The sequence below is a fragment of the Camelina sativa genome, chromosome 6, assembly GCF_030686135.1.
Source record: "Camelina sativa cultivar CO46 ecotype springtype chromosome 6, ASM3068613v1".
Taxonomy (NCBI): Eukaryota; Viridiplantae; Streptophyta; class Magnoliopsida; order Brassicales; family Brassicaceae; genus Camelina; species Camelina sativa.
The window spans coordinates 26,036,148-26,061,912 of record NC_141885.1 but is presented as its reverse complement, the minus strand read 5'-3'; the positions used below and the strand labels follow the sequence as shown (position 1 = coordinate 26,061,912).

Genomic DNA, 25,765 nt, shown 5'->3' with positions numbered 1-25,765 from the left:
CTTACAATATAGACGTAATAATCGAATTATAAAGAGAGCTAGGGTTTACGTAATCTTATTAATTAATTAGACTTAATTAATTTATGTAATTTATTTTAATTAGGGTTTTGAGTGCCTCCTATATAAACAGAGGACTTTTAATTATGTGTGAAAGTATCAAAACAAAATTTCCAAAATTCGTCGTTTCTCTAAAGTAACAAAGTGTACCACGAAAGCGTTTTCATCAAATATGTGGAATCAAAAGCCGTGTTTCAGGTGTGAGATAGATAACTTCTCGGAAAAGGAAGCTCTGATAACGTCTCAGGTGTTCGTGAGTGGCGGATGCAAATGGTAAATCGATATGAATTAATCGGAAACTTTAATTAGATTTTGTTATTAAATTTATAGTCTCTGTATTCAATAATATCACATGTTCTCAAAAACTGATGAATTCGATTGTACGTAGCACTCATGAAAACTGAGTTAATCATTGTTTTATATTGTTTCAGGTTTCTCAACGTTCATCCGAAGGGAGATAGAGTTTTTAAATTTAACGAGTACTTGTCTTTGTACCTGAACGTCGCAAATCCTAAATCGTTGAGAAATGGATGGAAAAGGACTGCTAATTTTTACTTCGTTCTGCACAATCAATCCGACAAAGAGTTCTACAGATCACCAAGTAATGAATTTATTGTATAATCAATAATGTATATACTTCTATGTTTGATTTTGGTTAAAATTTTATACTTTTTCTCGAATTTACAAATGTTCATGTATATGCTCTAGAGAGAGAACCTGTTGGTTCAAAAAAAAAATAAAAAAAAATAATGTTAAACAAGTGGAGCCATAGGGATCTTGAATCTGTACGTGAATAACATCGATACCGACCCTAAGACACATGTAGAAATATCACGCTTCATAGTGGAGTGAATTATATCCCCATTTGTTTTGCCTATAATCTTTAATAGCTTCAGTGGCCAGATTAAAAAAAAAAACATTCTCAAGCAAGAGGCCTATATATATACTCATGTTTTTTGAAGAGGTAGCTACTTACATAAGCATATGATTGATGAAGAAGTTAAGCTAGGTTTTAATAATCACAGTTGGAGCAGTTGGAGGACAAGAAAGCACCGAGTTTTGCGCTGAGACTCCATCCTGGGGTTGGCCATATTCCTTGGCTCGTAGCAAGCCTCAGGAAAAAGGATATTTGGAGAACGACAGACTCATCATTGAAATCTACATTAACAATGTTGACGCTTTGGATGGAGAAGGAGAGGATGTATCATTAGAGAAGGATGAGACTGTGGAAAATAACGGTTTTCATGTTTTTGCTTCTCAGGTAATTAAGTTTATAAGAATCTGTTTTTGAATAAACTACTTACTTTATAGGGTTGATTAATTCTTGGCGTATAGATTCACACTCCTTTCCTGAGTAGCCTTAGCAAACTTTTCCTTTGTAGGTTACTCCAGTGACGAAGATATTCAAGGAGCACCCTGACATCGCAGAACATTTAAAAGTGAAAAACCAAGTTGTGAAGACAGTATACATGAATGTCCTCCTCAACCTCATTGAGACACTTAACAAGCCATCACAGAATCACTCAGAGACTGAGCTAAGCAATGCTCACAGCGAGTTGAGTGAGCTGGAGGAAGTAGGTTTTAAGATAGACTGGTTGAAGTTAAAACTTGCTGAGGTTTCCTTGAAGGGCAAGAAAGAAATTACTGACGTGATCCAGCAATTCAGGGAGCCAAAGGTTGAGGAGGTTTCCTTGGGGACGAAGAAATCAGATGATGATGACGGGTCTCGGGTCCAACAACTAGAGGAACGCCTCAAGAATCTTGAGCTCATGGAATTGGACTTCAAGTTGGACTGTATGAACTCAAAGCTTGAGGAAGTTTCCTTGGAGAAGAAGAAAGCAGATGCTGATTGGTATCGGGTCCAACAACTAGAGGAAAGCGTCAAGAGTCTTGTGATTATGGTGTCGGATCTCAAAGTTGAACTGGACAAAAAGACGACCAAATATTCTACTGATGGATTTTTGTTGGTTGACGAGGTTGCTTGACGTAGACATTAAGTTTATAAAGAATTTCCCTAGGAGACAATATCTGCCTTTCCTATGTTTCGGTTTTATTGCTTTCTGAATTGTAAGAGTCTAGAAGAGTTTTGATGGTTTCATTTCTTTTTTTTTTATCTGCGCTACTTTTGGAAATTTTCATTCGATCATATTTTAGGGTGGTCATGTGTTCTGATCCAATCCCAAAATTAATGAGCAAATCATATTCTCCTTGACCCTCACCATGTCTACACGTTTGAGATCTGCAAATGGTATAAGGAGAAGAACGTGTTTGTCTCTTTTAATTCTTGTTAAATTATAAAACTATCACCATCAACTCGAGATCTTCCTCCTCTGTTTTTGGCCTGTTAACAATATTTCCCATTTTCTTTGTTTACAGTGTTATGCAAGAATTCTCCTAAATAAAGTATTTGTCTTTGTTAGTGCGCTTAAGTAATAGGACTAATAGAATTAATATGTGCATGTGGCGCTTAAGTTCATTCTTGATCAATACATAGGAGTATGAATCTAAAAATCATTGGGAAATTAATGGTAACACTTGTTCAAAGTTCAAACTGTTTTGGAAATATGTCTGAGAAAAACCAATCTTCATGTTACTTGTGCTGCTCATGTCTTTGATTAAACAAACAAACACGAGATTCCACTGCATACTTGCCCAACATCGCTCTTCAGCCAAAACAGATACCCAACCAAGGACCGTATGCTCAGTTGTAGAGTCCCTTTTGAAACCATGTGCCTCATCTCATCATCATCCACCTCAGGATTGGCTGGCGATTATTGTACGTCTTCCACACATAGGGCCACAAGAGAGAAAAATAGCTACCACACACGTCAAACTCTTCAATTCTCCCACAAGAAACTGAAAAGAGGGAGTAAAAATATTATAGATCCTTTTTCGTATTAAAATAAAATTACTTTTTAATTAAAAATCTTAAAGAAGAGATATTGACGTCAGAATATATATTACGAAGAGAGGAATGATTATCTATTTATTTATTTATAGGAATTATTATTTTCGGTGTACTTAAGTAATTGTTTTGGATAGATTTAATTTAACTTATTTATTATCAGTTTTCCATTTCCTTTTTTTTTTTTTTGGTCAAATATCAGTTTTCCTTTTTACACTAGGGTTTTGAGAAGGTTTTTATTTTTCTATAAAAAGAGGACTTCTATGCGTGAAAGTAACAAATAAAAGTTTCTGAGAAATTCGTCTTTGCTCGAAGTTAAAAAAAAAAAAAAAAATCGACGAAAGCGTTTAAGGCAGCTATGGAGAATCAAAAGCCCTGTTTCAGGTTTGAGATAGATAACTTCTCGGAGAAGAAAGATGCGATAGCGTCTCAGACATTCGTGAGTGGCGGATGCGAATGGTAAGCTTCTCTCTGTATTCATTGAAAACTTGATGAGTTCGATTGTAAGTAGCAGCACTAGGTTTTAATTAAAAAAGGGTTTAATTAATCTTTGTTTTATATTCTTCTTTCAGGTTTCTCTACGTTTATCCCAAGGGAAATAGTCTATGTGAGGATTACTTGCGCCTATACAATGCAAATCCTAAATCATTGGGAAGTGAATGGAATGGGAGTGCTTACTGTTACTTCTCTTTGCTGAATCAATCTGACAAACAGATATACAAATCACGGAGTAATGCTTTATATCCTTCCATGCTTTTTTCTTTTTCTCTTTTTGGTGAATTGTCATTCCTGTTCGGAAAACTTATACAAACGGTGTAGTATAGATTCCTAAGCAGTATATAGGGGGATATCAAGAGTCTAGTTGATGTATGAGTTAAGATCTGTTAGTATATTTCAAACAGGAAATCTTCATGTAGCTTTTATGGTTGTTATACTTGGTTTTAGTAGACTTGTTTTGGATCTGACTCTTGTTAATTGTTTGTTCAGGCCTTCTTGAACTTGAAATTTGATAGGACTAAACCTTTTTTTTTTTTTTTGGTCTTTTCACAGCTTATTTTGCACTCTATCCGTTTGGCGCTAAGGATCCATCCTGCGTTTTCGAAACGGCCTTGCCTCTAAGCAAGTTACGGGAAAAAGGTTTGTTGGAGGAGGACAGACTCATCATTGAAGTCTACATCAAAGTTGTTAAAGCTGCATCAAAGAAGAAGGAGACTGTGGACAATACCGGTTCCCAAGATTATGCTTCTCAGGCAAGTTTTAAATTGGTTCCGTCTCTGTTTCTGTTTTTGATCAATAAATTACTTGCCTAGCTTCCTAGGGTTTTGCGTCTTTGCGTATAGATAACAGATTCGTTTTGTGAGTAACGAAAACACGTTTCCCTTTGCAGGTTGCATTAGTGAGAAAGATATTCGCAGAGCACCCAGAAATTGCAGAAGAATTCAAACCAAAGAAACAAGTGCTTAATACGCTGAGGAGTGCTTGCAGCAAGGTTAGCGAGCTAGTAGCGGAAGTAAAGGTGCATGACTGGTTGAAGTCAAAGCTTAGTGACTTTTCCTCGGAGAGTAAGAAAGCAGATGATGATCTTGGTGAAGTTCCCTTGGTGACTAAGAAAGATGCTGATGATGTATCTCGGGTCCAACACCTCGAGGAACGCATCAAGAATCTTGAGCTGTTGGAATCCCGCTACAAGAATGAATGTTTCAAATTGAAGCTCAAGGAAATTTCCTTGGAGAAGAAGATGAATTCATGTGATGCTAATGTTTTTCTGGTCCAGAAACTCGAGGAACGAGTTAAGAATCTTGAGCTGATGGAAAATGGTTCGAGGCTGGACACTTTGAAGTCAAAGCTTGAGGAAATTACCATAGAGAGGATGAATTCATATGATGCTGATGGATCTAAGATCCAACTACTAGAGGATAGGGTGTGGAATCTTGAGATGATGGAGAATAGTTCGAGGATGGACAGTTTGAACTCAAAGCTTAAGGAAATTTCCTTAGAGAGGGAGAACTCGTATGATGCTGATGGATCTAAGGTCCAACAACTAGAGGACAGGGTGAAGAATCTTGAGCTGATGGAAAATGGCTTGAGGCTGGACAGCTTGAAGTCAAAGCTTGAGGAAGTTTCCTTGGAGAAGAAGAAATCAGAGGCTGATGGGTCTAAGGTCCAACAACAACTAGAGGATAGGGTGAAGCATCTTGAGCTGATGGAAAATGGCTTGAGGCTGGACAGCTTGAAGTCAAAGCTTGAGGAAGTTTCCTTGGAGAAGAAGAAATCAGAGGCTGATGGGTCTAAGGTCCAACAACAACTAGAGGATAGGGTGAAGAATCTTGAGCTGATGGTTTCAGATCTCAAAGTTGAACTGGACAACGAGAAGGCTAAATCCTCTGCCGATGGTTTTTTGTTGGTCGACTAAGGTTGCTTGATGTAGAGATCAAGTTTTCTTAGTTTTGGTTTTATTTTATTTTATTTTGGTTTTATTTTTTTATTTCTAATAGTATAGATTTCTTCTTAATGGAAAGACTTGGTTATGAATTATGATGATGGTTCTTTCTCTCTGTTTTTACATGCAAGAATTATGATAATGGTTCTTTCTCTGTTTTACATGCGTCACACTTTTCGACGTTTTCATTTAAGTTTATATGTTGTTTCATGTTGAATCAATAGGACTTGGCCTTATTAAATATCACCAAAGTGGTAGAAAAGAAAAAAAATTGGAGAAGAACAAAATGATCATGTAAATTACTCACATATATATTATGATATAATTTATTAAGTTACCAACAATTTGGTACTTACCACTGCTAACAAAATAATGAAGAAACAAAAAAAAAGAGTTCAAACATGCACAACGATAATTTGCTCTCGTTGAAGAAGAAATCCTAAATTGGATCCCATGAAGAGGCCTTATCATTAGTATCTTCCAATGTCTCCTACTCTGTTTTTGGTCATTTTCTCTAATTTTGATTTGTCTACTCTGTTATTGTTGGTCATTCTCTCCTAATATAATTCGTGTTGATTTTATTTATCTATTATAAAAAAAAACAAAAGATAAATTTCAATATTCGATATTGCTTTTAAGATAGGGTTTTATAAAGTTTGTTTTCCTTTTTATTGTTATGGCCAAGATAAGTACGGTTTTTGTTATAGTTAATCAACAAGTATCCTCTATAAATATTATTAGATAGAGAAAGAGGTTTAGTGTGAAATTATTTTAAACAAGTTTTGTGAGAAGGTTTAGTTTTTATTTTTGGTTCCAACTTCCAAGTAGCAAAGCGTTTTAACGAGATATGGAGAAGAATCATCTGAAGACGAGTTTCACGTTTGAGATAGATAAATTTTCGGAGAAGAAGGATGTCATATCTTCTCCTATATTCATAAGCGGCGGATGCGAATGGTAAAAACTACAAGAATCAGATATTCACTGGCTAGATCAACAACAAAAATATTCATTAAGGTATCTAACTAGTTTGATCTGGAGCAGTAAAGATGGGGTTTAATCTTTGTATTTTTTTTTAGGTTTGTTAGAGTTCACCCGAAGAGATACCTTAATAAAGATCATGTATCTGTGTATCTGCACGTTGCAAATCCTGAATCATTACAAGCTGGTTGGAAAAGGAGAGCTAAACATTCATTCATTATGTTGAATCAATCCGGCGAAGAGCTCAAAAGAACATCTGGTATTTTAAACTTATCTTCAACTATATTTATGTATCTTGTTGCTGGAAAATAATAAGTTGATATATATTTGTTTGTTTATTAATGTATTTTAGAAGCATGCGACTTGTTCTGTAATGAGGTCCCAGCTTGGGGTTATCCCAAAGTATTGCCTGTTAGCAAGCTTAAAGAAGAAGAGTTTTTAGAGAATGACAAACTGATCATTAAAGTAGAGCTACAAGTAGTTGAAGTTGTTCATAAAGGAAACGCAAGTGGGACAGAGATGTTAGATATCAATGGTTTCGAGGTTCCTTATACTCAGGTAAGGAGTTTCCAATATCTTTTTTTTTTGGATGATTGGCGCTCATATATGTATACTGCATGCTTAGCTTAATTACATTTTTGCCGTTGGTTTAGGTTAGCTCAGTGAGTTGGATGTTTGCAGAGCACCCAGACATGGCAGTAGATTTCAAACCCAAGAGCCAATTGGTGAGAACGGCATACATGAATGTCCTCCTAGGCCTCATGGAGAGACTAAACAAGCCTCCACAGAGTCTCTCGGTGGCTGAGCTAATAAACGCTTACAGTGATTTGAGCAAGCTAACAGAAGCCGGATTTAAGCTGGATTGGTTAAAGACAAAGCTTGATAAGCTTTCCTTGAAAAGAGAGAAAGAGAAAGCAGATGCTGATGGGTCTCATGTCCAACAACATGAGGAGCGTGTCAAGAATCCTGAGCTGTTGGAATTGAAGTTTAAGCTGGAATATTTGCAGACAAAGCTTGAGGAGGTTTCCTTGGAGAGGAGAAAAGCAGAAGATGCTGACAGTTCTCGAGTCCAACAACTTGAGGAACGTGTTAAGAATTTTGAGCTGATGGGAATAGACTCTAAGCTGGACTGTTTGAAGTCAAATCTTCAGGAGCTTTCCTCGGAGAGAAAGGAATCATATTATGCTAATAAGTCTCGGGTCATACAAACCGAGGAACGTGTCAAGAATCTTGAGCTTATGGAATTAGATGTTAAGCTGGAAGGTTTGAATACAAAGCTTGAGGAGGTTACCTTGGAAAGGAAAAAATCAGATGATGCTAATGAGTCAGTAGTCAAACAACTTGCAGAACGTGTCAAGAATCTTGAGCTGATGCAATTAGACTTCAAACAGGACTTCAAGTCAAAGCTTGATGAGCTTTCCTTGGAAGGGAAAAAATCAGATGATGCTAATGAGTCAGTAGTCACACAACTCGACGAACGCATCAAGAATATTGAGCTGATGGAATTGAACCATACAGTGGACGTGAAGTCAAAGCTTGAACAAGTTTATTTGGCGAGGAAGAAAACAGATGATGCTTATAGGTCTCGGGTCCAACAACTTGAGGAAAGCTTCAAGAACCTTGAGCTGATGGTGTTGGATCTCAAAGTTGAACTGGACAAGGAAAAGGCCAAATTTTGTGATGATGATTTTTTGTTAGTCAACGAGTTTGCTTGATGTAAAGATCAAGTGATTAGACTACTATCGTTTCCTTTGTTTCGTTTTTATTTTGCTTTAAGAGTTCTAGGTAATTCATTCTCTCTTTAGTCAAAAGACCTAGTTATGTTGATGGTTTCATTCTCTGTTTTATCTCTCTTGCTAGTTTTGGCTGATCTCTCACTTTTTGACGTTTAATTTTTGGTTCGATCGTGCTTTGGGTTTAAGTGTTCTGATCCGATTCCAACCAACAAACAAATTCTTGCAAAGCTCACCATGCTTTCATTTTTGAGATTGATAGTCGTTCAAAGAAAGAAGCTCCCATACCATACCAACTCATCCATCTAGATTCAACATATAACTAGTTCTTTACACTTCTGTATTATTTTTAGGCTCCTTAAGCTACTATTCTCTTTTCGGTTTGTTATGGTTTGTTGCGAATCTATGAGTGATAATTTGCTTTTTTTTTTTTTTTTTTTTTTGTATCAATAATGAAGATATATGAGTTACAAACATAATTTTCCACCATGATTTACGTTGAAGTTTTTTGTACTATTTCTTAGATTACTTATATATTTGCGTTTCGTAATTTTTACGAAATTACACAAAATCGTAAAAAATTTTAAGTGTATCAATGGGAATATATGTACATCAGATTAAGAGATTGTCAAAATTACAAAATTATCTATCATCCAATAAAATAGAAGAATATAATTTTTGAAAGATTTTGTAATGGCATGGACTGTAAAAAAAATTAGATTAATTGTTTTTTTTTAAAATTAGCTTTTTAGTAGATAAGAGGATTATCTTGTTTATTTTATTAAGGTCTCCATTTGTCACACTAATCAGATTTATTCATCTGTGCTTAGATAGATATCTTCGCCTTCGGATTCAAGGATCAAACAAATATATCTCAAAAGCGTTTCTTCCTCCCTCAAGGAAGTACCAAAACCCTAAAAACCTAACAGATGGGGACGCAGTTCCGCAAGGCTTTAACTTTGACGGTAACCAATTTCTCCCAAAAGAGTTCTCCAATAAACTCTCCTCCGTTCCCAAGCGGTGGTTGCGATTGGTAAACAGAGTCACTCTTTAGCTTGCTCAATTTGATTCTCTGTATTCGCCAATAATGTTTTTCGTAAAAACTCGCTAAGCACTTCAGTTTAATCTTGAATCTTTTTGTTCTTTTCTTATATATATATAGGATTATAAAAGTTTATCCCAAGGGCAGTGGTGATGATAATTACTTGTCTCTGTTCCTGTCCCCTGATGACCCTAAATCACTTGGAATTAACTGGAAAAGGAAAGCTAATTTTTACTTTGTTTTGCTGAATCAATCCGGCAGAGAACTCCATAAAACACCTGGTAGTTTCACTATACACAACATTTCAAGCTGATTGAAGATGAAGAAGCCTTAAGATTTACCCTTTTGTTTTTTTTTTTGTATTTTAACAGAAATAGGTGATCAATGGTTTTGCGCTGACTCACTAAGCTGGGGTTTTCCACAGACGTTGCCTCGGAGAAAGCTTGCGGACAAAATCTTTTTGGATAATGACAGATTCAACATTGAAATCTATATTAAAGTTGTTGAAGTTGTTGAAGGATATCATATGTTTCCAGCTTCATTCACTAATAAGCTCTTACAAAGCTGCTTAGCGTATCCAGATAAGTCTGAGAAGGACACTGTTGATGTCAATGGTTTTCAGGTTCTTTCTTCTCAGGTGAGTTGCGTTTTTGATCTTTCTGATTAATCAAAAACCACACAAGATTCAAACTTTAAGTTTTGGCAGGTTACTTCAGTGAGGCAAGTATTGGATGAGCATCCAGATATAGCAGTAGATATCAGATCAAAGAACCAAGTAGTGAAGACAGAATACATGAATGTCCTTCTTAGGGTCATTGAGACAATGGGAAAGCCGCCACAGAGTATCTCAGAGACTGAGCTTACCAATGTTCATAGCGAATTGACCGAGCTGACGGAAGTAGGTTTCAAGGTGGAGTGGTTGAAGACAAAACTTGAGGAGTTTTCCGTGGAGTGGAAGAAAGCAAATGCTGATGGGTGTAGGATTCAACAGCTTGAGGAACACGTCAAGAATCTTGAGTTAACTGTGTTAGATCTCAAAGCTGAACTGGACATGGAGAAGGCCAAATCTACTAGTGATGCTGCTACAATTTTGTTATTGCAGGATACATTGTCTGATCTCAAAATTGAACTGGGTAAGGAGAAGGCAAAAACTGCTACTGCTACTGATAAATTTTTTCTGTTGAAGGAGACGTATTCTGATCTCAAAGTTGAACTGGAAAAGGAGAAAGCCAAATCTAGTAGTGCTGCTGCTAAAGTTTTGTCATTGGAAGAGGCTTTGTCTGATCTTAAAGTTGAATTGAATCAGAATAGAGAAAGTCCTGGTACTAATGTTTTGTCGTGGGAAGATGATGATGATGATTTATTTTCAAATACTAACTGTCTAGGAATTCAGCAGAAGACAAATGTTTATAAAAGAATAAACTGAAAGATATTACATTCTCTGTTTTGCTCTTCATAGAAAATAAGTAAAACTTAGTATATAAACTTACATTACTCTGTTTAGACATTGATTCTGTTTACCACATTCTGCATAGGCCTCTTGAAATCAAGTATTTGGAATTATTTGTCATTTAAATCATGTTATTCAAATCATATAAAAAAAGATTCAAAAATATATATAATACTATTGAATTGGAGATTGAAGAAATACTTAAAAATATTCACTCTTATTGGGAAAAAAACTCCCATTGAACTATAAACGGGGGTTTAAATGGGATTTTTAATTATTTGTCAATAATTTTTAATTAGATTTTAAAAATTATTCAAAATCAAATTATTGACAATTTCAGGTTGAATACACCCTTTTAGATTTTGTTTAATTCCCATTTTAAAATAGGAAATTGGAACTATAAAAGTGTTTTTTCTTTGGCTTCTGATATATATAAAAATGTGATTGACGTATGAACGTCCGTCCTATATCAAGAATCAAACAAGTCTCTACTCTCTATTCCCTCACAGCTGGATCGGAAGAACCAAACCTTAAAAATAAGAAAGCTCTTTGAGATGAATGAGACGGAGTTGCAGAAGACTTTTACATGGGAGATAGACAACTTCTCCGTAAGGAAATTTCCAATAGAGTCTACTGTGTTCTCAAGCGGAGGCTGCGAATGGTAAAACCTAGAAGAACTAAATCAATTAGCTTTCTTAAACCCAACTGTCTAGGTTCTACAAAGAATTAAACTTGTACGTATCCCTAATTAAGTAGGGTTTAATCAGGTTTTTTTTTTCTTTCTCTTAGGTGTGTTCTAGTTCGTCCCAAGGGAGATGGCTTTGAAGATTACTTGTCTTTGTATCTGTGCGTTGCGAACCCTAAGTCATTGCAACCTGGATGGAAAAGACGAGCCAGTTTGCACTTCATTATGTTGAATCAATCAGGCAAAGAGGTCCATAGAACATCTGGTAAGATAACTTATTTTCCAAGTTTGATTGTTAAGAAGCAGGACCTATATAAATATATCTCAATGATAAAGAGGAAAAACAAAGATTAAGAATTAATTTATCTTTCGATTGTTTTACAGAACGATGTGGATTTTTTGACTCTGAGATACTTGGCTGGGGTTTTCGAGCAGCATTACCTCTTAACAAGTTACAGGATAAAGAGTTGTTGGAGAACAACACACTAATCATTAAAGTATACACTAGAGTTACTGAAGTTGTTCATCAAGGAGATGAAACTAGGAAGGAGATGGTCGATTTCAGAGGTTTCAATGTTTTTTCTTCTCAAGTAAGTTAAGAATCCCCCAGGTATTTTTAGAAGATGCAACCTAAGTTTGGATTTGGTTGACATAATTACATATTTTTGTTGTTGTTGGCAGGTTACTTCAGTGAGCCAGATTTTCGCAAAGTACCCAAAATTTGCGGTAGATATCAAACCAAAAGCCAAAGCGGTGAGGACAGCATACATGAAGAATCTCCTCGGCCTAATCAAGACAGTAAACCAGCCTCCAGAAAGTTTCACAGAGACTGAACTAGTTAAGGCTTACAGCAAATTAATTGATCTAATGGGAGTGGGCTTTAAGGTGGACTGGTTGAAGTCAAAGCTTGATGAGGTTTCTTCGGAGAGGAAGAAAAAACTTGATGCTGATGCGGCTCGGGTCCAAGAACTCGAGGAAAAGGTTAAGAATCTTGAACTTGAACTGGACAAGGAGAAAGCCAAGTCTTATACTGAACCTAATTTTGTCTCGCTGAACGATGATGTTTCCTTTACGACAACTAAGAGTAATCTGATTCGACGGAAAAGATCGGATTAAGAAAATAAAAAACAGGCTGGAAGACAATAATACATGTTCATCGTTTCCTTCTTCACATTCTCCTTTTTAAGTTTTTCTTTAGAATATATTTAAGTTCATGTGTTAATGTGTTTTCCTAAGCCTTGCGTCAGAAGTCTTTGAGTATGTTTTTTTTCTCAAATCTCAATCTCAAGAATCCGAATAGTTAAAGAAAAATGTTTTAATTATGATAAAACAGAGAAGCGAGCTGCAGGTGCAGAATACCCTGCCTGTATGTCGATTAATATGAATGAAGTAAAATAGGAGAACGAGATCTCGGCTCAGCAGAAGTAACAAGAGCATTGTATTTTGTAGAAACCACTTTAAAAGTGCTAACTTTGCAACGCCTTTGTTGCATACTACTAAAAAGTGCTAAACTATACTCATCACACAGATATGAAAAACACATTACAAATTACTGATATAAACATTGAAGCTCTAATTAGTAATCATAAATATCTTTGGAATTTGGCATTACTATGTTGGTCGTTTCACTACGAAACCAAAACAGAGTTTCCTTGCAACAAAGGTGTCATATGGAAAAAAGCATGTTCAGTTATTAAGTTTTAATTTTCCGGTCTCTTTGTTTCTCTAAATGTTGTGAATTTGTGTTTTTTTTATTCTCCTCTGTAGCAAAACAGAGAACTTCCTCTGTTTCTCAACCAAGCCCTATAAAAGGGGTTTTTGACTTGTACAGGAAGATACCAACATGGGATTTTTTAAAGGCCTTACAAAAGCAAAAATTGCAGCCCTACGTAGTCTGGCATTAAATAAATTTATCATATACTATTAATTTATATAAAAACAAATATAGTTAATTAAATTTCTTCAGAAATGCTGTTAGATTATTATAGAGGAATAATTTGATTTGGTCAATTATTGCTTAAATTTTGATTTTTTTTTGTTTTTCAATTTAATTTTCAGGTTACATTAATTAAGTTTGGTTTTGTTCTCGTTTCTTCTATAAATAGAGGAGAAGGGTTCATGTCAACGTGTTTACTGTTAAGATATCAAAAAACAAAATTTTGCGAGATATGGAGAATTATGAGAAGACAAGTTTCAGGTTTGAGATAGATAACTTCTCGGAGAAGAAAGCTGAAATATCGTCTCCTATATTCATAAGCGGCGGATGTGAATGGTAAAAACGAGAAAGAATCACTTCTTTTAGTTTACTAGATTCAACAATAACTTCGTATATTTCTTTATCAGGTTCATTACAGTTCACCCAAAGGGATGCCCTATTGAAGACTACTTGTCTGTGTATCTCCACGTTGCAAATCATGATTCATTACGAACTGGATGGAAAATAAGAGCTAATTATTCATTCACTGTGCTGAATCAATCGCTCAGAGAGCTCAAAAGAACAACTGGTTATTAACTTATCTTCTTCTTCTTTTCTTTTTTTTTGTGTGCACAAGGTTAACTTATATCTTCAACCACCGAAAAAGAAAGGTTGAGAAATCTAATTTTGTTTTTGTATTACAGAAGCATGCGACTTGTTCTGTGCTGTGGTCCCAGGCTGGGGTTATCCCAAAGTATTGCCTGTTGTCAAGCTTCAAGAAGAAGGGTATTTTGAGAAGAAGAAACCAAGCTTCTCCTCTAGTCAGTTCTCAGGCTGGGGTCAGGACAAACTGATCATTCAAGTCGAAATAAAAGTAGTTGAAGATGTTCATGAAGAAGAGTTAACTGGGAAGGAGATGTTAGATTTTAATGGTTTCCCGATTCTTTACACTCAGGTATGTATGTTTATGAGCTTGCGGAATCTTGTTGTTAAATATGATTTTGATTTTTATATATGACTTTTCTTGTTGCCAGTTGGCATCAGTGAGCAAGATTTTCGTAAATCACATGGACTTTGCAGAATGTTTCAGACCAAAGGACAAAGGAGTGAAGACAGCGTACATGAATCTTCTTCTCAGCCTCATCGAGACACTGTGCAAGCCTCCACTAAGCTTCTCTGAGACTGAGCTAAGTAACGCTCGTAATGAGTTGAACGAGTTAACTGAAGCAGGTTTCAAGCTGGATTGGTTAGAGGCAAAGCTGGACGAGGTTTCCTTGGAGAGGAAGAATGCAACTGCTAATAGTTATCGTGTGGAAGAACTTGAGGCACGCATCAAGAATCTGGAGCTGACTTTGTCGGATCTCAAGGTTGAACTGAACAAGGAGAAAAAGACCAAATTTACTGAGATTTTGTCGTTTGACGACATTGTTGGAAGTCGTAATTATCAAATTTGATCCACAAATATCTCTGGGATTTGTTTAGTCATCATCATTTGTTTAGTCAAACATGCATATGTTTCATCTTCTTCAAGCGGTCACATCTGAGATGTTTGTTCAAGATGGACATCCATTCACAAATAGTCTTTCATTGCCTGGTTTAAACTTTAAACTACATAATATTATCCATTTTTTTACAGCTAAACATAAATTTATATAATCGTGAGGAATTGGTCATGTCTTTTATCTACTACGCTACGTCTTTTCTAACTTTAAGTATCTGTTTTTAACACCTTGCTTTTTTTAGGAGATGGCTGGAACGTACTGAATCCCACTATAGGATCAACAATAAATTTTACTTACGCTATGCACATCATTTAATTTCTAACTAAAAGCCAATTTGTAAAAGGTAGATTGACATATACTTTCTACATATTACGACGCTAAGTCTCTTCTAATTTTAAAACTGTTATGGAAACAATCTTGCCTTTATCAAGAAAAGTTCACAACGTACGTTTTACATAATAGGAGATAAACCCAAACCCCATAGAAATTAGGTATACTAGACCTTATCATAAATGATATAAACTTATCCCAAATAATACATGTAATTAATATAAAATATACTGAATTTCACAAATTAATTCCCATGCACGATTATATCCTACATTTTTATTATGTGAAATTAGGCCCATAATCAGTGGCAGAACTAGGAAATTAGTTTACCAGGGTCAAAATAAATTTTAAGGTGTCAATTATGTTGTTAAATTTTTTTATAAGGGTCAATTGTGCTATTTTACGAGGGTCAATTTGATTTTTTCTTTAAAAATTTAACCAGTTTTAAAAATTTACCAGGTCATTTGACCCACATGATCCTATATTGGCTCTGCCCATGCCCATAATTAGCGGTGTATATAAATAGGGTTTTCGCTGAGCACAGCTCACAGAATTCTTGTTACAAAATTTCGCTGCAAGAATTTTGTCTTTTGCTTGACAAACGAAGTCTAATTAAGAAAGCTTTTTTCAAGATATGGGGAATGAGATGAGTGTCTCAGGTATGTCATAGTTTCTCCTGACTTCTTTTGTTTGCTTTTTATTCTCTAAGAGTACGTACCAAACAAGTTTATGAGAATTATGTTTGTGGCTTTGTTCCTCAAAGAAAATCCCAAGAGGCTAAAAATTAAAGCGTTTTGAACAGATTTGGGTGAACAGTTGGAAACGAGTTACACGTTTATGATAGATAACTTCTCCCATAGGAAAGCTTCGATTAGGTCCCCTACGTTCTTAAGCGGTCAATGCGAATGGTAAGCGAGTAGAATCAAATATTTAGGTTACAGAAATTTCTATTTGATCATTTAGCACTGAAAAGGAGTTCCCTACTCTTTGCTTGTTTTTCTTTCTTATCTTCTCAGGTATGTTGAAGTTTATCCCAAAAATAGCAAATATGATAATCGCTTGTGGCTGTACTTGGCCGTTGAGAATCCTTATTCATCAAGCATATATTCTGGATGGAAAAGGAGAGCTAATTTTCGCTTCATTATTTTAAACCAGTTCGGAAAAGTTTTCTACAAAACAATTGGTAATAAATTAAATGATCATATCTTCCATATGTAGTTAGGATATTTATGAGAAAAGTAACATCATATTTTTTTTTTTTTTTTTTTTTTTGTTGGACATCATATATCTCATTTATGAAGACGATAAGTATATATATTTTGTTTTTGTCTTACAGACACATCAACCTTGTTCAGCGGTTATACGCCAGCCAAGGGTGTTGGCATACTTCCTCTTAGCATGCTTAAAGGAATGGGATGTCTGGAGAACGACAAACTGATTGTCAAAGTAGAAGTAAAAGTAGTTGAAGTAGCATATTTAACTGGGCGGGAGATGTCCGAAGTCGAAACGTTCGAGGTTCCATTAACTCAGGTATGCTAATTAAGAAGCTTCACGATTTCTTGTTGCTTAAGTATGATCTATATATATACCTTTCTCGTTGGCAGGTTCAGACAGTGAGCAAGATTTTCGAAAAGCACCCGGACATTGCAGTAGATTTCAAACCAAAAAGCCCAACGTTGAAGACAGCATACATGATTGTCCTCCTCGGCCTTATCCAGAAACTGCGCAAGCCTCCACAGGGCCTTTCTAAGACTGAGCTAGAAGACGCTCAAAACGAGTTGAACGACCTAACGGAAGCAGGATTCAAGCTAGATTGGTTAAAGACAAAGCTTGAGGAGGTTTCCTTGAAGAGAAAGAATGCATTTGCTGGTGGTTGTCAGGTTGAAGAAGTGGAGGAACGTATCAAGAATCTGGAGCTGACTTTGTCGAATCTAAAAGTTGAACTGAAAAGTGAGAAGGCTAAATCTGCTGTTGATAATGCTAGACTTTTGTCGCTTGACGACATTCTTTGATGTGAAAATTAAGTTTTTCCCTTTATTTTATTTTTTGGTTAGTAAAACACTCATAAGTTAATCATTAATTTGTTATATTTTTGGGGCTCCTTATTTCATTAATCTTTTCTCTAAGATGAAGTTTCGTTATATTTTTGGGGCTCCTTATTTCACTTTGTTGGATATTATCTCTGGTTTTTAATAAAACTTGTAAGAAAGACAAATTCATCATCTAAATATTGACCGACTTCCAGGATTATCTTTAGAATAAATCTTTATGTTCATTATGAGAGAAGGCAATAATTAGAGAAGTAGCAAAGGAAACAAAAAAAAAAAAAAATCTTATTAATTTAGAAAAATCTTTTAGAAAAATCTAAGATTTTTAATGTAAGAAATTGTGTTTCTCTTCTATTTATTTCTTTTCAATTCATTTCCCTTTTATTTAACCCATTCATTGTAATATATATGTGTGTGTAAATGCAAATGTATTCTCTCTTAATTCTAATTCAAAATCTTATTAATGATATGTTGTTACTTGTCACCTTTTATGGAGTGTATCCAACATACATAATAGATGTGATATTTTATAATTAATTTTATTTAGGACTATAAATACTCATTTATAATGATCAAGAAAATTCAAAGAAATAAAAAGCTAGTATCTATAAAAACAAGTATTTCTTTGACATAAACTCAAAGTCTCTTGAAACAAAACCCCTGAGCAGTGCACAATTCCCTACAAGATTTTATCTTTAGCTTGAAAAACAAAGCCTAAAGAAAGCGTTTTGATAAGGTATGGGGAATCGAATGCAGAAGATCTCAGGTATGTTGCTGAGGTTTTGTTAGTTTTTTTTTTCTTTATGTCTAATTTTCTGAAAACAACGTAACAAAGCCTATTTTAAACAGATGCGAGGAATCAAAAGCAGACGAGTTTCACGTTTGAGATAGATAACTTCTCGGAGAAGAAAGCTGAGATATCGTCTCCCTTCTTCGGATGCGGCGGATGCGAATGGTAAAACAAAAATTATTTGGAACTATATATATCCAACATATTAGATGTAGAGTTAAACGAAGGTTTCTTTTATTTTCTCAGGTATGTTACCGTTCATCCCATGGGAGACCATTGCTGTGATCACTTGGCTGTGTACATGAATGTTGCCAGAACTAAATCATTTAGAACTGGATGGAAAAGGAGAGTTAGTTATCGCTTCGTTTTGTTGAATCAGTCGGGCAAAGAACTCAAGACATTTGGAACACCTAGTAATGTTCCTATCTATCGTGTTTGAATCTGTATAGAACAATAATTATAAATCATATAATCATAATGAATAACAAAACTCTATGTCTTACAGAAGCAGGCAGCTTGTTCTGTGATGAGGCCCGGGGCTGGGGTTATCCCAAAGTATTACCTCTTAGCAAGCTTAAAGAAGAAGAGTTTTTAGAGAATGACAAACTGATCATTAAAGTGGAGGTACAAGTGGTTGAAGATGTTCATGTAGAAGAGGTAACTAGGAAGGGGATGTTAGATCTCAATGGTTTCGAAGTTCATTATACTAAGGTATATGTTAAGGAAAACAATGTTTTGTTTTTTTAAGAGTAATCGAAACATTTTTGACATAGAATATATGATTTACCATGCAACTTTCTCGTTGGCAGGGTGTTTTAGTGAGCAAGATTTTCGCAAAGCACCCTGACATTGCAGTAGATGTCAAACCGACGAACCAAGTAGTGAAGACAGCATACATGGATGTCCTCCTCAGCCTCATCGAGACACTGCGTAAGCCTCCACAGAGCTTTTCGAATGCTGACGTAATAAAGGCTATGCGCAATTTGAAAGAGCTAACGGAAGCAGGCTTCAAGCTAGATTGGTTAAAGGAAAAGCTCAAGGAAGTGGCCTGGAAGAGTAAGAATGCAACTGATGATGGTTCTCGGGTCAAAGAAATGGAAGAACAAATCAACAGTCTGGAGCTGACTTTGTGGAATCTCAAAGTTGAACTGAACAAGGAGAAGGCTAAGGCTGCTGCTTATGCTAAACTCTTGCCGTTTGACGACATTGTTTGATGTCAAAATAAAAGTTTTTTTTTTAAGTTCGTATGGTATATTCATGGTTCCAAAGTGTCTGAATTAACGCGACCGTTATGTTCTAAAGTAATAATGACAGATTTGGTTTTGTTACTTAAACTATTTAAAGATTTGGTTTGTTCACTAAACTTCGTCTAAAGAGATTAAAAGTTCTGTTTTTCTTTTCTCCTCCCTCTATAAAAGAAAACAGAGGAAATCCTCTGTTCTTGCATAATCCTCTTTAAAAAAAAAAAAGTACTCAGAAGTTTGGTTAAGACTTCTGATTCCAACAATGGAGGAAGAGAAAGATTAGATAGAGGCTAATACAAAGGTCGATGCCATCATCGAAACCCTAATGTCAGAACAGAGTCCATTAAAGTACTGGACTAAAAAGAAAGGCCCAAATAAGCCCATAAATAGTTACTGAATTTATAAGAAAAGGCCCAATTAAGCCCATAACTCGTTACTGAATAAAAGTCAATTAATCCAGTCGGTGTGCTTTTCCTCCGGTTTTGGCTTTTCCGATTTGCTCGGCCGATCATCTCCGACTTAATGCTCCGCCGTTTCTTCGAAGTTTCAGTTACTTAAGAGTTTTTTCTCTCCTCCGCCGTCGGCTTCGAAAGGAGGATTTTTTATATATATTTTTAACCGGAGAAAGCCAATTCTGAGCTCGCCAATGGCTAGCAGAGCATTGAACCGGCGTCTATGGAACTTATGTAAGCTCTAATTACTCTTTACTTGTTGGAAATTTCAAGTCTTTTATAGTATAATCCGATAGAGTGTGTGTGTAGAAACACTGAGATATCACTGGTGAATAAGAATATTGAATTGATGAGACTTAGCTTTGTTCTCGCTTTATTACTCTATGGTTACTCTAATAAGATTTTAGCTTGAGAATTGATTTATATTATATATGAAATTTTTGAAATTATAGTAATGATTCTTGACAAGTTTCAGCCTTTGTTCAGTTGTAGAAGGCTCACCGTTCAAGAAGAGACGTGGATTATATCAAGGAGTTGTTTACAATGTTATCAAACGATTTCAGTCGCACGTATCAGAATCAGGCAAGGTAGAGAAGGAGTTAGAAGAACAGGGACAGGGAGCAGAGAAGAGAACCCCTAGTAGAGCTTCTTCGAAGTCTGGATTAGAGGATATAAGACGATTTGAACCAGGAGTCGACAGTGATGGCTCTAGTGATGAAGATACAGGTGATGGGAAGTGGAAACTGGACCTAGCTTGGCTCACAAAAGCACTTGAGCCAGCTATGCAATTGCGTAGATGGGCTCTTCCAACAGGTCTTTATTATATATGGTTGCATTCACTCTGCTTTTTTTAAAACCATAATGCTCGAGGCAATGTTTGATGTGTGTTTTTTTCTAGGAGAGAAGTCACCGCCTGGTACTCGATCTCTGTCTGAGATCATTGCTAGTATTCAGAGGAGTAAGCTCGGGATTGAAGGTTGGACTCTTGGTGATCTTACAATTGGTCTCTATCTTATATATCTTAGACAAGCATCCTTGTCTCCATTTGAGGACGTCAAGGGTGTAGAAGTTGTTTCAGAGTCTACAGTAAGAACATTAATTCTGTTTATTTTCATGTTGATGATAACTTCCCTTTTTTACCAAATTCTAAGTAGCTCTATTGTTTTTCAGGTTTATGATCTCATATACAATGCCGAGTTAGCGAAAGGTTGTTACAGGGATAGTGTGACTGGTCTTGCAAAGAACACAATGCTTCGTGAGAATAACATTCTTAAATTTGTGAAAGATTCAAGTGTTATGAGGCCTGGTTATTACATAGGAGTTGATCATCGAAGGAAACTTGTTGTTTTTGGGATACGTGGGACACATACAATTTATGATCTTATCACTGATATTGTCTCTTCAAGCGATGAAGAGGTCACTTTTGAAGGCTACTCAACACACTTTGGAACCGCTGAGTCTGCACGATGGTTCCTTAACCACGAATTGCAAACCATACGAAGATGCTTAGAGAAATATGAGGTGATGATATAATCATTGTTACTTAATTCTTTTGTTTGTGAGACATGAGAAGGATGGATTTATATTGCAATGAACGATCCATAGGGATACAAGCTAAGGCTTGTTGGCCATTCTCTCGGTGGAGCTATAGCTTCGCTAATGGCGATAATGCTCAGGAAAATGCCAAGGGAAGAATTGGGATTTGATGCTGAGAGTATTTCAGCCGTTGGGTATGCAACACCTCCTTGTGTTTCCAAAGACCTTGCAGAGAACTGCTCTGAGTTTGTAACAACTATTGTAATGCAGGTCAGAACAAAAAAGAACTCTCTTTTCTTGATCAAACTTTGCTGAGGTTACTCTAATCTTTGGAACTCACAGCATTTCCACCAATTACAGGATGATATTATACCTAGACTAAGTACAGCTTCTCTAGCCAGATTGAGGAATGAGATCCTTCAGACAGATTGGTAAACAAATATTTCTCTTCTTGAAACTTTATTGCCCTTCTACAATTAGTTTGTTTACTGCTGTGCATTTGTAAATCCAGGACGAGTGTAATCGAGAAGGAAGAATGGAAGAGCGTACTAGATTTGGTTACAAACGCTAAACAAGTTGTCACCTCTGTGCAAGACGTAGCTCGAAAAGTTTCTGATTATGCCAACTTTGGAAACAAGAAAGAACTTCCTGGTAACTACTACTTGAACACGCGATTCTTTTGTGTAATTCTGTGTATCACTAGAAGTCTTAATTACGTACTTAACGCTTCATGAATCTCATCTTTCTTGATTCTTACCAGAAATCCCATCATCCAAGAACAACCAGTCTGAAACTTTAATCTCTGAAACTACCACTAAAGATATTGTTAAAGTGCCAGAGGAGTTATATGTACCGGGCGATGTTTACTATCTAATGAGGAACCTAAGAGGGAATCCGAAAAGTGCAGGAGGAAAACAAGTAGAGTACTTTAGTCTATGGAAGAGAGATCCAGGACAACATTTTCAGAGGATACTTCTTTCAGGTAATTTCATTACAGACCATAAATGTGATAGCCATTACTACGCTCTGCGAGATGTGCTGAAAGGATTTCCCAGTTTCATCGACGAAAACATCTTCAAGAAGAGATGCAAATGAAATGGAGTCTCATCTCTAGGTTGAACGTAATGTTTTTGTTCGTCTGCAAACATTTTAAGAATAAGTGACCAGTTTATCACCAGCATGAAGAGATTTTTGTTTCTTAGAAACTTTGAAGGATTGATGGCAAGCTGGCTGTGATTGGTTCTACTTTTTTTATATGTAAGAATAGATCATTAATGTTGGTTTGTGTTTAGCAAACTGTTATGCATCATACATTCCTACCCCATGAGACAATTGTATAGTTTAAAGCCGATTTGGATTGCTTTATTTTTTTGTTTAACTGTTGTATAATACATTGCATAAAGTCCTCGCATGATTGTATAGTGTCATAAGCTTAACATTATAAAACCTTTTCCTCTTAACCCCGTTGCTACACGATTCTCTAATTTGTCGGACCTCACTATTCACTCCACTGATCCCAAACAAGTACGTCTTATTCGTGCTTTTCTACATTATAAAAGTCGTTGAAACAAAAAAAATTTGGCTCAAATTACTGTTCATAATTAAGCGAAGAAAGCAAAGAATGAATTATATAATTTTGATTTAGTCACTGATTGGTGGCTACTTAATGTAGTTATAGGCACTTTAGGTTAATAGCAATGCATAGACCCCCACAAGATTAGAAAGTGATGTAGTAACGTCGTCTTTAGCGTTTCCATTTACTATATGTGGTAGTTTTCAATGTCTTTCCCTTAGCCGCCGCTTCTTGTCTCCATGTCTTTCTATTATAATCCCTTTGTAAGCTAATAAATTACTATTACTTTTTCCCGATAACTCATTATTGATTATTTGTTTAATTTTCTGTCAAAGTAACTTAGAAAAAAACATGTTATGGTTTCTATTGTTTATATTGGAACTAAGCACATGACACATGTAAACGAATTTTAAGACTACGCATAGTCGTTAATTATATTAGTAGAGTTTAGCCGATAGAGCTCTCAAGTAAACGAATTAATGGTGGGTAGTGGAGGCTTTATCGACCAACTGGATGAACTCGACGTACATACAAATCGGATTATGAAAGAAGTGGAACACTAAATTATGTTTCGTATACTTAAGATGACGTTCCATAATCCATGGTAGTTCCATTGCTTTGTGACGTAATATGTAGGATCTAATGAGAAACAAAAGTTGGTGTGTCCGGAACTTGCATTCCCTTATGATCTTATGAGAAACAAAATTAAACCATTCCCTTATATTGAGGTTTAGACTTTGAAATTTTGTCCTCGTTCAAACTAAAGTACACTCGCCCAACCAATTTCTTATATGCAAATAATATTAAACAACCCACTTTAACAAGAAAATATTAAACTAACCCAATTATATTAAGAACGACGTAAGTAATTTGATATTGTAACCTTTAACAAGGAAATAGTAATTAATTTCGAATATATATATCTAGAATAAACCAAGAACATCTCTTTCAGGGTACTTTCTTGTCCATCCATTTAAAAACTCAATATTCAACTATTCACCTGATCTTATCTATCTTAAGTACGTAGAATGGTTGTCTCCATGAATTAGTACTTCAAAAGAAAGATATAATGGTTTTGTTGACAACAAAAAATTACGTTTTAAATTTGCAATCTGTTGTGTGTGGGTCAGGGTTGTCGATCCATAGTTCCATACAATGAGAGAAAAGCTTAATTTTGAACTAGATTATATATTAGATAACAAGTATGACGTAAAATTAGAAACATTATAATGAACACTACTTAAGAAAATTAAGTTTGTGTGAGTGTGACACATACCATATGTTGTCTCTACTATAGTTTTGGCTCCTTCTTTGAAAAAATACCTTTCGTTGCTCATTGGTTATAACTTATATAAGTTACACAAATTAAATGCATCCATTGATTAATGCAGAGGTTAAGCGGTCTCAGTCAAGTTTCATCAAAAAAAAAAAAAATCCAAATCCATTGTAGATTAATTATCTTAACAAAAATTCAAGAAAAACTAATGATAATTAACAATGAGAAAGGTGTATGCCACTAAGCAGACAAGTTTTGATTAAAGAACGTAATAGTAGTATATGAAAAAACCCACCTTCATCTACATCTATATAATACTTCCCCCTAAGCTAATGCTCCTCCATTCTTAAAGGTACTCAAGGTTAAATTTAATCATCATTCATCAAAGAGTTACTTACTTAGTAACACATAGTCATCACAATGACGGGCTCTGGCTCTCCTTGTGGAGCATGCAAGTTCTTAAGAAGGAAATGTATAAAAGAATGTGTGTTTGCCCCATACTTCTGCTATGAACAAGGAGCTTCACATTTTGCAGCCATTCACCAAGTGTTTGGTGCCAGCAATGCTTCTAAATTGCTCTCTCATCTTCCCGTGGAAGATCGACGCGAAGCCGCTACTACAATCTATTATGAAGCTCAAGCTCGCCGTCAAGACCCCATCTATGGCTGCGTTTCTCATATATTTTCCCTTCAACAGCAAGTAAATTTATATATATAACTTCCTCTATCAATACGTACAAATAACTTCCTCTATTAACCCTAATCTTGAACTTTTGATATGACATATATATATATATATATATATAATTTGTAAATATGGATCCTTAATTAGTTTTTTTCTTGGTACTATGTATAGGTTGTGAATTTACAAACACAGCTAGAGATTCTAAAGCAACAAGCAACACAAAGCATGATGGCTAGAGATTCTCAATCCATAGAAAACTCTAATTGCTATCGAGATTATATGCCTCAACATCTTCAAGAACCTCAAGATCTCCATCTTCGTCATCATCATCATCATCATACCACTTCGAATTATCAAAATATTAATGGAAGTTTGGAAACGGAGCGCTACTCTGATCTAAAGAATATCATGACGACGTCGTGCTACCACCAGAACCAAACCGGGACGAGGTCATTCATCGGAGCTGGTGGAGATACCACGGCAGCGAGTTACTACTACAACTCCTCAAGTGGCTGCAGTGAAGAAATTAACTCGACCATCGGTGAATTTTCCAAATATTCTGAATTGGATCAACATTTGAACACTTTTAATCAACATCTTCATGGCGGTGGCGGCAATGATCTGCTGTCCGCGAGTTTTGAGTACACCCCGTAGTCGTGATGTCTTTTTTTTTTGGTGAAGATATGAATGAACACGATCAAGAACCGATATATATTAGTAATATAGTATACTTTTACTTTATAGGAGTATTTAGTCTTTTTATTGCTTTAGTTTCCATTTGAGTTTGAGCTTACATATCGATCGGAGTCAAATAAATTATTGGGAAACCACAAATAACAAATCCCTAAGCAGCTTAGCTTACTGACTACTGCGTTGGAAAATTGTGTGTTTAGACATTCTAGGGCCTAATGATGTCCGCCTTTTATGTTATTGGAATCTAAACTAAGGGCATCTCCATTGGTTAGACTCTAAGTTAGAAGCTCTTATATTTTTTTTTAATTAAAAAGTATACTTTTTCAAAATAAGAAGTTTTTGTTGTTGAATAATATAGTATTCCAATGGTAGACTCTTATTAGGGTTCTTATTTTTGAAAAAAAAATATTTTTATAATATAATTAATTTAAG

The 25,765-nt window shown here is 35.5% G+C and overlaps 9 protein-coding genes and 1 pseudogene across 10 annotated transcripts; all 10 read left to right on the top strand.

Annotated features, from left to right (window-relative positions):
• Nucleotides 1-155: 155 nt before the first annotated feature.
• On the top strand, nt 156-2,272 carry LOC104699402 (MATH domain and coiled-coil domain-containing protein At2g42480-like). Its single transcript, XM_087454822.1, has 4 exons — nt 156-330; nt 489-658; nt 1,083-1,318; nt 1,440-2,272. The coding sequence occupies exons 1-4, from the start codon at nt 230-232 to the stop codon at nt 2,040-2,042; spliced, it is 1,110 nt and encodes a 369-aa protein (XP_087310948.1). The 5' UTR covers nt 156-229; the 3' UTR covers nt 2,043-2,272.
• Nucleotides 2,273-3,237: 965 nt separating this feature from the next.
• LOC104699401 (MATH domain and coiled-coil domain-containing protein At2g42480-like) lies at nt 3,238-5,518 on the top strand. The gene is made up of 4 exons (XM_087454821.1): nt 3,238-3,421; nt 3,535-3,692; nt 4,013-4,212; nt 4,350-5,518. Exons 1-4 carry the CDS (start codon nt 3,321-3,323, stop codon nt 5,373-5,375), a joined length of 1,485 nt encoding a protein of 494 aa, XP_087310947.1. The 5' UTR covers nt 3,238-3,320; the 3' UTR covers nt 5,376-5,518.
• A 644-nt stretch (nt 5,519-6,162) lies between these two features.
• Nucleotides 6,163-8,257, top strand: LOC109125212 (MATH domain and coiled-coil domain-containing protein At2g42460-like). The gene is made up of 4 exons (XM_087454820.1): nt 6,163-6,356; nt 6,479-6,639; nt 6,733-6,938; nt 7,034-8,257. Exons 1-4 carry the CDS (start codon nt 6,250-6,252, stop codon nt 8,093-8,095), a joined length of 1,536 nt encoding a protein of 511 aa, XP_087310946.1. The 5' UTR covers nt 6,163-6,249; the 3' UTR covers nt 8,096-8,257.
• Nucleotides 8,258-8,896: 639 nt separating this feature from the next.
• Nucleotides 8,897-10,618, top strand: LOC104699400 (MATH domain and coiled-coil domain-containing protein At2g42465-like). Its single transcript, XM_019246506.2, has 4 exons — nt 8,897-9,146; nt 9,276-9,436; nt 9,527-9,792; nt 9,862-10,618. Exons 1-4 carry the CDS (start codon nt 9,043-9,045, stop codon nt 10,579-10,581), a joined length of 1,251 nt encoding a protein of 416 aa, XP_019102051.1. The 5' UTR covers nt 8,897-9,042; the 3' UTR covers nt 10,582-10,618.
• A 541-nt stretch (nt 10,619-11,159) lies between these two features.
• Nucleotides 11,160-12,406, top strand: LOC104699399 (MATH domain and coiled-coil domain-containing protein At2g42460-like). The gene is made up of 4 exons (XM_019246432.2): nt 11,160-11,266; nt 11,395-11,555; nt 11,675-11,880; nt 11,972-12,406. Exons 1-4 carry the CDS (start codon nt 11,160-11,162, stop codon nt 12,404-12,406), a joined length of 909 nt encoding a protein of 302 aa, XP_019101977.2.
• Nucleotides 12,407-13,458: 1,052 nt separating this feature from the next.
• LOC109133380 (MATH domain and coiled-coil domain-containing protein At2g42470-like) lies at nt 13,459-14,659 on the top strand. Its single transcript, XM_019246431.1, has 4 exons — nt 13,459-13,562; nt 13,634-13,794; nt 13,910-14,160; nt 14,240-14,659. Exons 1-4 carry the CDS (start codon nt 13,459-13,461, stop codon nt 14,657-14,659), a joined length of 936 nt encoding a protein of 311 aa, XP_019101976.1.
• A 925-nt stretch (nt 14,660-15,584) lies between these two features.
• LOC104699398 (MATH domain and coiled-coil domain-containing protein At2g42465-like) lies at nt 15,585-17,182 on the top strand. The gene is made up of 5 exons (XM_019246430.2): nt 15,585-15,696; nt 15,840-15,945; nt 16,054-16,220; nt 16,374-16,567; nt 16,642-17,182. The coding sequence occupies exons 1-5, from the start codon at nt 15,672-15,674 to the stop codon at nt 17,047-17,049; spliced, it is 900 nt and encodes a 299-aa protein (XP_019101975.2). The 5' UTR covers nt 15,585-15,671; the 3' UTR covers nt 17,050-17,182.
• Nucleotides 17,183-17,669: 487 nt separating this feature from the next.
• On the top strand, nt 17,670-19,238 carry LOC104793171 (MATH domain and coiled-coil domain-containing protein At2g42470-like). The gene is made up of 5 exons (XM_019246532.2): nt 17,670-17,851; nt 17,935-18,040; nt 18,122-18,288; nt 18,381-18,586; nt 18,685-19,238. Exons 1-5 carry the CDS (start codon nt 17,824-17,826, stop codon nt 19,087-19,089), a joined length of 912 nt encoding a protein of 303 aa, XP_019102077.2. The 5' UTR covers nt 17,670-17,823; the 3' UTR covers nt 19,090-19,238.
• A 300-nt stretch (nt 19,239-19,538) lies between these two features.
• Nucleotides 19,539-22,518, top strand: LOC104793170 (uncharacterized). Its single transcript, XM_010519469.3, has 8 exons — nt 19,539-19,805; nt 20,058-20,384; nt 20,470-20,657; nt 20,742-21,092; nt 21,177-21,377; nt 21,468-21,538; nt 21,619-21,758; nt 21,868-22,518. Exons 1-8 carry the CDS (start codon nt 19,766-19,768, stop codon nt 22,200-22,202), a joined length of 1,653 nt encoding a protein of 550 aa, XP_010517771.2. The 5' UTR covers nt 19,539-19,765; the 3' UTR covers nt 22,203-22,518.
• A 1,799-nt stretch (nt 22,519-24,317) lies between these two features.
• Nucleotides 24,318-25,294, top strand: LOC104793169 (LOB domain-containing protein 17 pseudogene; annotated as a pseudogene). The gene is made up of 2 exons (XR_015559561.1): nt 24,318-24,655; nt 24,812-25,294. The product of XR_015559561.1 is annotated as an LOB domain-containing protein 17 pseudogene (transcript).
• The last annotated feature ends 471 nt before the right edge of the window (nt 25,295-25,765 follow it).

Bases quoted from the DNA above. Each gene is read 5' to 3' on its own strand.
- LOC104699400 (XM_019246506.2), top strand. From the start codon at position 9,043: ATGGGGACGCAGTTCCGCAAGGCTTTAACTTTGACGGTAACCAATTTC. The intron at 9,437-9,526 runs GTAGTTTCACTA...GTATTTTAACAG, and splicing joins AGAACTCCATAAAACACCTG to AAATAGGTGATCAATGGTTT. The intron at 9,793-9,861 runs GTGAGTTGCGTT...AAGTTTTGGCAG, and splicing joins TTCAGGTTCTTTCTTCTCAG to GTTACTTCAGTGAGGCAAGT.
- LOC104793170 (XM_010519469.3), top strand. From the start codon at position 19,766: ATGGCTAGCAGAGCATTGAACCGGCGTCTATGGAACTTAT. The intron at 19,806-20,057 runs GTAAGCTCTAAT...GCCTTTGTTCAG, and splicing joins CCGGCGTCTATGGAACTTAT to TTGTAGAAGGCTCACCGTTC. The intron at 21,759-21,867 runs GTAACTACTACT...GATTCTTACCAG, and splicing joins AAACAAGAAAGAACTTCCTG to AAATCCCATCATCCAAGAAC.
- LOC104699402 (XM_087454822.1), top strand. From the start codon at position 230: ATGTGGAATCAAAAGCCGTGTTTCAGGTGTGAGATAGATAACTTCTCG. The intron at 659-1,082 runs GTAATGAATTTA...TAATAATCACAG, and splicing joins AGAGTTCTACAGATCACCAA to TTGGAGCAGTTGGAGGACAA. The intron at 1,319-1,439 runs GTAATTAAGTTT...TTTCCTTTGTAG, and splicing joins TTCATGTTTTTGCTTCTCAG to GTTACTCCAGTGACGAAGAT.
- LOC104793171 (XM_019246532.2), top strand. From the start codon at position 17,824: ATGGGGAATCGAATGCAGAAGATCTCAG. The intron at 17,852-17,934 runs GTATGTTGCTGA...TATTTTAAACAG, and splicing joins TCGAATGCAGAAGATCTCAG to ATGCGAGGAATCAAAAGCAG. The intron at 18,041-18,121 runs GTAAAACAAAAA...TTATTTTCTCAG, and splicing joins GGATGCGGCGGATGCGAATG to GTATGTTACCGTTCATCCCA.
- LOC109125212 (XM_087454820.1), top strand. From the start codon at position 6,250: ATGGAGAAGAATCATCTGAAGACGAGTTTCACGTTTGAGATAGATAAA. The intron at 6,357-6,478 runs GTAAAAACTACA...ATTTTTTTTTAG, and splicing joins ATAAGCGGCGGATGCGAATG to GTTTGTTAGAGTTCACCCGA. The intron at 6,640-6,732 runs GTATTTTAAACT...AATGTATTTTAG, and splicing joins AGAGCTCAAAAGAACATCTG to AAGCATGCGACTTGTTCTGT.
- LOC104699401 (XM_087454821.1), top strand. From the start codon at position 3,321: ATGGAGAATCAAAAGCCCTGTTTCAGGTTTGAGATAGATAACTTCTCG. The intron at 3,422-3,534 runs GTAAGCTTCTCT...TTCTTCTTTCAG, and splicing joins GTGAGTGGCGGATGCGAATG to GTTTCTCTACGTTTATCCCA. The intron at 3,693-4,012 runs GTAATGCTTTAT...GTCTTTTCACAG, and splicing joins ACAGATATACAAATCACGGA to CTTATTTTGCACTCTATCCG.
- LOC104699398 (XM_019246430.2), top strand. From the start codon at position 15,672: ATGGGGAATGAGATGAGTGTCTCAG. The intron at 15,697-15,839 runs GTATGTCATAGT...CGTTTTGAACAG, and splicing joins GAATGAGATGAGTGTCTCAG to ATTTGGGTGAACAGTTGGAA. The intron at 16,568-16,641 runs GTATGCTAATTA...TCTCGTTGGCAG, and splicing joins TCGAGGTTCCATTAACTCAG to GTTCAGACAGTGAGCAAGAT.
- LOC109133380 (XM_019246431.1), top strand. From the start codon at position 13,459: ATGGAGAATTATGAGAAGACAAGTTTCAGGTTTGAGATAGATAACTTC. The intron at 13,563-13,633 runs GTAAAAACGAGA...TTTCTTTATCAG, and splicing joins ATAAGCGGCGGATGTGAATG to GTTCATTACAGTTCACCCAA. The intron at 14,161-14,239 runs GTATGTATGTTT...TCTTGTTGCCAG, and splicing joins TCCCGATTCTTTACACTCAG to TTGGCATCAGTGAGCAAGAT.
- LOC104699399 (XM_019246432.2), top strand. From the start codon at position 11,160: ATGAATGAGACGGAGTTGCAGAAGACTTTTACATGGGAGATAGACAAC. The intron at 11,556-11,674 runs GTAAGATAACTT...ATTGTTTTACAG, and splicing joins AGAGGTCCATAGAACATCTG to AACGATGTGGATTTTTTGAC. The intron at 11,881-11,971 runs GTAAGTTAAGAA...TGTTGTTGGCAG, and splicing joins TCAATGTTTTTTCTTCTCAA to GTTACTTCAGTGAGCCAGAT.